Source organism: Lactuca serriola, chromosome 4 (assembly GCF_051521515.1).
Source record: "Lactuca serriola cultivar US96UC23 chromosome 4, Lser_US96UC23_V15, whole genome shotgun sequence".
Taxonomy (NCBI): domain Eukaryota; kingdom Viridiplantae; phylum Streptophyta; class Magnoliopsida; order Asterales; family Asteraceae; genus Lactuca; species Lactuca serriola.
Window position 1 is genome coordinate 197,701,779 of NC_136411.1, and position 8,752 is coordinate 197,710,530.

General features: G+C 36.4%; 1 protein-coding gene across 1 annotated transcript; it reads left to right on the forward strand.

Annotated features, from left to right (window-relative positions):
- Positions 1-3,171: 3,171 nt before the first annotated feature.
- On the forward strand, positions 3,172-5,096 carry LOC145103123 (Pentatricopeptide repeat (PPR) superfamily protein). The gene has a single exon (XM_079040666.1). The coding sequence runs from the start codon at positions 3,180-3,182 to the stop codon at positions 5,010-5,012; it is 1,833 nt and encodes a 610-aa protein (XP_078896792.1). The 5' UTR covers positions 3,172-3,179; the 3' UTR covers positions 5,013-5,096.
- Positions 5,097-8,752: the final 3,656 nt, after the last annotated feature.

An 8,752-nucleotide genomic window follows, 5' to 3' on the forward strand; every position in this document is an offset into this window, starting at 1 on the left:
CTTTTGTTTGAATTCTTTGAAAAAATTTAAGTGACAGTGTTTTTAACAAATCGTTCTTTGTTTGTTGTTGTTGATGGTACATTTGATTTTGAATGTTGTGGAGGTTTAAAAACTGTACCATCAAATTTAGCAAGGAAAATAGAAGAAACAGTATGAGGAGAGTTATTTCTTATAGGATAAGTATCAACAGACTTTTTCGGAATGGGATTGCCAACTTTCTTTTGAACTACCGAACTAGGAGAAATGGATGGCCTTTTATGAATCTTAACAGGCACAAATGTGTTATGGTTCCTAGTGGTTGAGCTTACGGTCCGAGATACTTTCTTTTTGGAATTTTCAATGAACCTAGAGTCTTGCCTGGACCTAATTTACTTTTTGAGGGCATTTTTGGTTTCTATCTTAGGATCCACGACATCTCTCCTATTTAATGAAGGTTTCTTCTTGGAGTCAGATGATGACTTGGAATTTTGGTCAACAGATGGGTTGTTAAACTTGGGTTTAATTGGCACTAAGCTGATTTTTGAAATTACTTGATAATTTGAAACACAAGAATCAGACAAATATTCTACTACAATTTCTTCTACAATGTCACTATCAAAAGATGCCCAGACAAAATCTGATTTATCCGAGTTAGGTCCAGTTGTCTACAGAATAATTTCCTCAACAACACAATTGTTAGGAGGACTGTGGTTCGAAATTTGAACTACAGTGTTTGGAATGCAAAGGGAAAATCCTGAGGGTTGATTTAGGTCTAGGGGTATTAGAGGTGGAAGAGGCGTGGAATTAGGACATTTGACAACTATTGGTTGAAACTCAGGAATCAAGGATGAGAATCGGTTCGAAGTCTCAGAAAAACAATGTTATGCTCCAAAAAAATCACAAAACCAACAATCTGAGATCAAATTTTAGTTCTTAGTTCTTACAAATCAAAAGTTATTAGAAACGAAAAGTTAGAATTTATGACTTTTCAGAAACGAAAAAGTAGAAAAAATCATAATTTACCTCAATTCCTTATTCCTTGTTCCTTCTTATTTACGAAAACTGATATCTGATGGTTTTGAATTTTGAAATTTGATCAGAAAAAGAAAATTTGATTAGAAATTATTCAATTAGAAATAACAAACCATGAAAAACAAAACTAAAGTTTAAAGTAACCTTTGATTTCGAAACCTCAAGTCTCATGCGGGTAAGATTTTGAAGCTTCTGATTTTGAAATGTGATGATTCTGAATTCAAAATTTAAAGGTTGATGGCTCTAATTTTTGAATTCAGATTTGTAAGAAATGAAACTGTTGGTATTTGGTAAGCTTCATAGTTTTGAGAAGAAAGAAAAAGAAGACTGTTATCAGTGAAGAAGAAGAAGATTATAAGAAGAAGAAGAGGATTATAAGAAATAGAAGTAAGAACTAAGTGATATCGTTGACTATTATCAGTGAAGAAGAAGAAGAAGAAGAAGAAGAAGAAGAAACAAAATTAAGAACTGAAATTGTTGACTGTGTCTTTAATATTGGAATAGAATCGGCTAAATAGATATTACCGTTCCTCCTGAAATTATGTTTCCTATTACCCATGCCAGCGTTATCAGTGAAAAAGAAACCAAAGAGTCTTTTTGTTTCGCGAAAATTCATTCCCGCTCCCACCTTTCTTGCTGGCGTCCGTTGAAAGAGTAATAAAAACATATCTTAATTTTTTTGCGCCATTAAATGAACCTAGTCCACTAGAAATACTAAATAATTTTTGGGCCCTATGATTTGTTGGGTTGTCCTAGAGCACCTGTTGAACCTGCATTAGGTCGGCCCTAGTTGCAATGCAGATGTCATTTCTTCTCTCCAGAGTCTGAAATGTGATGAAATCCGCTATGTATTCTAGAATAGGTTATGTAGTGTCATCATTCCCAAACATGAACGGGTCAGGTAGAACCTCACTCCGAAAAATCCATTCCAAACAAGATGAACATTTTTCAAAATGATTATTTCTTAAAAAAATAAATTACTGAATTATTAGATTACTCAATTTTATAAGAGAAATATTCGATAAAGTCTCAATATGTTGGATGAGTTTGCGGTTTAGTCCAAATATTTATTTTTTTAAACATAAAAGTCCTGATTATCTAATTTTATATGATAATCTGTCATTTTATATTAAAAAAAAATTGTTTTGTAAATTTTAACAAAATATAAAATAATTGAAACATTTCTTCAAAAAAATAAAGAGACTTTATTAAGATTTATATAAAGACCGATGATTGCGCCTAATTCATGATGTCAAAAAGTCCCGTGGGACGCCGATTCCGTGAGGGCCACGTCCCGTATGGGAGCATTTGTTGAAAAAAATCGGGGGCGGGGGCAAAGTTAACCCTCAATTTTATTTTGGGAGCGGGGACGGGGTTGGTAGTCCCGTCCCGAAACCCCCGTGGGGGGCCCGTTTATAAATTATATAAAGAGTAAATTACATGAATGGTCCCTATGGTTTAGGGTAATTTGCGCGTTTGGTCCCTAACTTATTTTTTTAACTCGGAAGGTCCCTACTGTTTGTTTTTGTTACGCGCTTGGTCCCTGTCTTACCTAAAAGGACTATTTTACCCTTGATTTTTTAATTTATTTAAAGAAATACACCATCAACCCCACCTCTATCACCTTACCTTACCTACCCCACAATTTTTCCCTATATACATAATCGTCTTTTTAGGTAAGACAGAGACCAAGCGCGTAACAAAAAAAATTGTAGGGACCAATGCATAACAAAAACAAACAGTAGGGACTTTCCAAGTTAAAAAAATAGGTTAGGGACCAAATGCACAAATTACCCCAAACCTTAGGGATCATTCGTGTAATTTACTCTTAATATAAATTGACATATATTAATTATATAAATATAATAAACAATAAAATGATTTTTACATACAAAAATTCAACAAAAAATGCTTTTAAGTTGTTTGTAGCATGTAAAATTATTCTTTTAGCCCAAATAAAAATTTCTTTTAACTCAAATAAGATAGCCCAAAATCAATCGGGAGCAGGAGAACGGGGGTGGGGGCGGGGTTAGAAGGGGAATTTTGGGGCGGGAGCGGGGATGGAAAGAATGAAGATTTCGAAGGCCGGGGCAGAGACAGAAATGGGGGAACGGAAAAATTTTGGGGACGGGATGTAATCTCGGTTCGGTTAGCCTCGTTGACATCCTATGCCTAATTGTTTATTTGCCAACAATATTACAAGAACTTCGCCATCGAATTGGATTACGCACCCTCAAAATATGAAGCCAATTTCTTCACATTCTCCCTCACTTTCTCGTTTCGCCTCACAATCAAACCAAACCCACCTGGAACCATTGATTTCAGTCATCAAAACTACTACCCAAAGAACCCGATTGCTTCAAATCCATGCGTACCTCCTTCGCACATCGCTCCTTCAAGAATCCACCTTTTCTGTCCCTTTTCTAAACCGTATATCCCTGCCTCCTAATCAAAATTTAAACTATTCCCTCCAAATATTCTCTCAGATTCTAAATCCAAATGTCATACACTATAACACCATGATCAGAGCTTATTCAATGAGCATTCATCCAGAGAGAGGGTTTTATGTCTACCGTGATATGATCCGGCAAGGTATACGTCCCAATCCTCAATCTTCTTCCTTCGTTACCAAGTCTTGTATACGAAGTTCGTCTTTATTCAGAGGGTTGCAGATTCACGCTAGGATTTTCAGAGATGGGCATCATTCCGATACCCTTCTGCTCACTACATTGATGGACTTCTATTCAAGTAGTGGCAACTCCAACAACGCACACAAGGTGTTCGATGAAATGCCTCAACGAGATACAATCGCATGGAACGTATTGATTTCATGTTATACCCGTAACAACAGGACCCGTGATGCATTACACCTGTTTGACACAATGCAGAGCCAAGAACACAAGTGCAAACCAGATGACGTCACCTGTTTGCTAACACTTCAAGCTTGCTCAAACCTATGTATGCTTGAATTCGGTGAACGAGTCCATGAATATATCAAACACCATGGCTACAATCAATCTCTTAATCTTTGTAATTCTCTTGTATCAATGTATTCCAAATGTGGTGACTTGAAAAAAGCATATGAAGTATTCAAAGATATCCCAAATAAAGATGTGGTTTCTTGGACTTCAATGATCTCTGGTTTTGCAAGTAGTGGTTATGGACAAGAAGCAATCAATGTTTTTAAAGAAATGGTGAAAACAGGTATTCCACCAGATGAACAAACATTCACTGCTTTACTTTCTGGTTGTAGTCATTCAGGGCTAATTAATGAAGCAAGATTCATTTTTGATCAAATGGAAAAACAATTTAATGTAACACCTAATATTCATCATTACGGGTGTATAGTTGATCTCATGGGTCGTGTTGGATTACTTCAAGATGCATATAATCTCATCATTTCAATGAATTGTACACCCGATGCTACAATATGGAGGACTTTACTTTCATCTTGTAAATTACATTCCCATTTTGACCTTGGAGAACGTGTGATTAACCATTTGGTTGAACTCAAGGGTCAAGAAGCGGGTGATTATATTCTACTTTTGAATATTTACCATTCAATTGGGAATTTTGAGAAAGTGATGGAAATAAGGAAATTAATGAAAGAAAAAGGGATTCAAACAACTCCTAGTGCTAGTACAATTGAAATTAAAGGGGAAATACATGAGTTTAGAGTTGATGATACTTTGCATTTTAGAATTGGTGAAGTTTATGAGAAGTTGGATGAGATTGAGAAGCAATTGAAAATTGGGGGGTATGTTGAGGAAATAGGTGGAAAAGGAAGGTACCATAGTGAAAAATTGGCTATGGCTTTTGGGGTTTTGGTGACTCCACCTAGAACGAAATTGAGAGTGGCGAAGGATTTGAGGATTTGTGTTGATTGTCATAACTTTGCGAAGGTGTTTTCGGGGGTTTATGATAGAGAGGTTGTTATAAGAGATCGTATGAGGTTTCATCATTTTAGGGAAGGTAGATGTTCATGTAATGATTTTTGGTGAGTTTTTTGTATTGGATTGTTGGTGGAAACATCATGAATTTACATGGGAAGATAAGATATAAAGTCAAAATTTATGTTTGTGAAATTCGTTAACTAGAAGAATATTTCGATTCTTTTAATAATAAAATGAATGAATGAAAAAGGAAAAAAGATTAAACTATATTAAAGAGAAGTATGGAGAATAATTACACGCTTGATTGTTTTTTGAAAAATAAAATAGATTTTATAATAGAAATTAAATAATTTCTAAAATTTCATTTATATTTAAATATTGTTTTGTCTATTGTGATATATATGATGAATTCTTTTTATACTAATTTATTTATGGGGAAGTTTTGAACAACTTCAATGAACTATGGTCATTGTCCCATTTTCGTCACCAAACTTTATTTTGTGTATGAGAAACCAAACTTTGTTTTGTCTATGAGAAGTGGGCATTAGTATTCTTGATTTGCCTCTTGTTATAAATGAACTATATTCTTCGGTTAAAAAGAAAAAGAAGGAAATTGTTATCTTTAATTTTAATTTAAAGTTGATTTTGATAAAGCTTTTAATCCTCTAAATTACAGTTACTTGGATTTTATTTTAGAGCAAATAAATTTTGGAAGTAAATGGAGGAATTGGGTTAGGGGATGTTTATCTTTCGGGAAAGCTTTTATTTTGGTGAGTAGCTCGCCAACAAAGGAATTTGAGATCAAAAAGGATGTTAGTCAATGTCACAGTCTCTCTCTTTTTGTTTTTATCATTGTCATGGAGGCCTTAGTGTCTCTTTAAAGGAAACATGTGATTGTCATATTTTTATGGCTTTTCATTACCTAATAATGGTCCTATTTTGTCACATCTTATGTATGCGGATGATGTTATATTTGTGGGAGAGTGGTCCGAGATTAATTTTATTGAATAGAATACTTAGATGCTTCAATCTTGCATCCGGTCTTAAAGTAAATCTTAATAAAAAAAAGTGTTTGGCATTGGGGTTGATAACATTGATTCTCAGCTTCCTAGCATTTTGCATTGTGAGCTCGCTTCCTACTTTAAATATCTTGGCCTTCTTATTGGGGCTAACGTGAAGTTAGCAAAGAATTGAAACCCGATTATTGAGAAATTTAACACTATGTTGTCTTTGTGGAAGGCTAAACATCTTCCGTTTGGAGAGAGGCTTATGCTTGTAAAATCCGTTTTGGGGAGTTTATCTCTTTTCTATTGTGCTCTCTTCAAGGCTCCTAAAAAGTCATTTGCGTTTTGGAAGGTATTAAAAGGAAGCTTCTTTCGGGTGGTGTTGATAATGGTTGGAAGATTCATTGGGTAGCTTGGGAGACAGTGATTAAACCGAAAATTTTAGGTGGTTTTGGGATTGGTTGTATTAGAATGATGAATATTGCGCTTCTTGCTAAAGGGTGGCGGAGACTACAAGTTAAATATATCTCTCTTTGTTCTTCTTGCATTAGAGCTTTGCACAATTGTAACCTTTTCGATTTTTAGGTATGTTCCCTTTAACCCCTAATTTTTAAATTCCTTTCATTTTGCTCCCTAGCCTAGTACGTTGGGCGTATTGTCTCGAGGGTTGGATGCGGAGGCACCCACGTACGTTGGGAGTGCGTGGAGTATGCTAAGCGTACGCTAAGCAAGGGCAAGCCCTAATTTTTAGGGTTTGTGTCAACTTTAATCAACTGATGTTGCCTTGGGAGCATCTTATGGTCAGCCTCCACTTCTCCAAACCCTAAGAATAAAACCTTAGCCTCATTTGAGTGTTTGTGAGCCATTGTGTAATTTTGTAATGGTTTTTAGGTCCTTTGAAGGAAGTGAAGCTTGGTGGCGTAGATTTGATGGACTTGGAGTTTGAAGATCCAAGATCTTCATCAACTTTGCAAGTTAGAGGTATAAAGCTCCTAACTTAATGGTTCCTTATGATAGATCTAGTTTTGGGCTATATTTATGCATTTTTGGGTCCTTTAAGCCATGCTTGGGAGTATGGGCTACTCCAGCAGCTTAGGGTGATAGATCTAGGCTTTTCTGAGGGCCTTTGTTCATAAAAATGATAGGTTGAGGGGTTTTGCTCAACCATGCAAGGTTAATGTTCTTCTCAATGGAGTTAAGATGCTAGATTTGGACTTGAGGGTGTTTTTAGCCATGTAAAGGCTTAAGGTCTTCGACTTTATAAGTTAAGGCCTTAATATAATGTTGACTTGAGGATTGGATGTTTAGTTCTTAAATGGTTAAGACTTTTGGGCAAGGACTAGGATTCAGGACAGTACTCTAGGCGTAATCCTGACTAAGCATGGCGTACTGGGTGCGAGCCCTGTTTCCAAATCAGTCGCGTACATAGGGTGTAGGAGCCAAGTACGCCGAACATACACTAACCAATGGGCTGATGAAGGGTGGGTTTGGATTATTTGGGTTTTGTAATGATTGGGCTTGGACCTTTAACTTCTATGGCATTAGGTCATTTCTGGAATTTGGGCTATTGTTTGACATTGGGCCTTCTTGGATTAGGCTCATAATGGGCTTTGGGTGCCATTTAGGATTTTAAGCTATATTGGGCTTTTGAAGCTTTTGGGTTGGACTTTGGTTATTTAGCCAAATAAAGAAAGGGTAAAATGGTCTTTTACCCTGGAAGTTGGACGATTGAATGAGATTCATAGTTGGTGTTTATGCCCCCAACTTATTCATTGGGTGTATTTGATTTGTTAGCACATGGATTTTATGGATCAACCGTCTGAGCTTTTATCTGAGATATTCAGCAGCTTAAGGTGAGTTTCCTCACTGTGCTTGGCGGGTCGAAGGCACCGATGTCGGCCCATGGTTTATTATGATTAGGATGCTAGTTTTTTGTGCGACTCTTGCATATATGTTATGTGATATGTATACTGTGCAGGGTCTGATGCCAGGCGGGGCCTGATGAGTGTATTGTATGCTATTTATCGTAGTGATTCTTTCATGTGTTTTTATGTGTCTGTATGAATGTTGGGCATGGCCCGATGCTAAGCGGGGCCTGATGAATGTGATAAGGTGGGGCCCATCTCATATTGTTGACATATCTGTTCTGAGCATGGCTCGATGTCGGGCGGGGCCCTATGGTTGTGGGGTATGGCCCATTGTGTGTTTGATATGTATGGTATGAGGTATTTTGGGGAGCTCACTAAGCTTCGTTTTTACGGTTTTCAGGTACTTCTGGATCGAATGGTAAGAGCTCGGGATGATCGTGTAACATCCTGATATTAAGGTACTTCTAAATTCATCCCTATAATTTTATTTTATGAAATTTTGGTCCCTAAGTCCCAAGAGAAAATACCTTGAAGCCCTAGTGGCATTTTCATAAATTTGGCAGGAGAAGTACACCATGTGTACATGTGTGTATGCCAGGGCGTACTAGCTAAAGAAGGAAACCCTCATTTTTAGGGTTTAGGTGATATTTAAGTAACATTAAGCCTCATTTCTCTTCTCATTTCTAGCCTCCATCAGCATATTCGTGTTCCCTTGAAAACACTAGCCTCAATTGAGCTCTTGGAAGGTTTAATCTGAGTTTTTGTGTGTTCCTGATATGTGCATAGTTAGCCATATGTTTAGTATAGATTTTTATTCATTTTTAGCTAATTATGTGCATAATATGGACAAAAGGTACTTAATAATGTCTAAATTGTGTTTTCAGTCCAGAAGACATGCTTGGAAGCAAAAAGGAATAAGGAGAAGCAATTAGAAACCAAAGAATGAAGAAAAAGAAGATATCTGGAGCTACTCGGC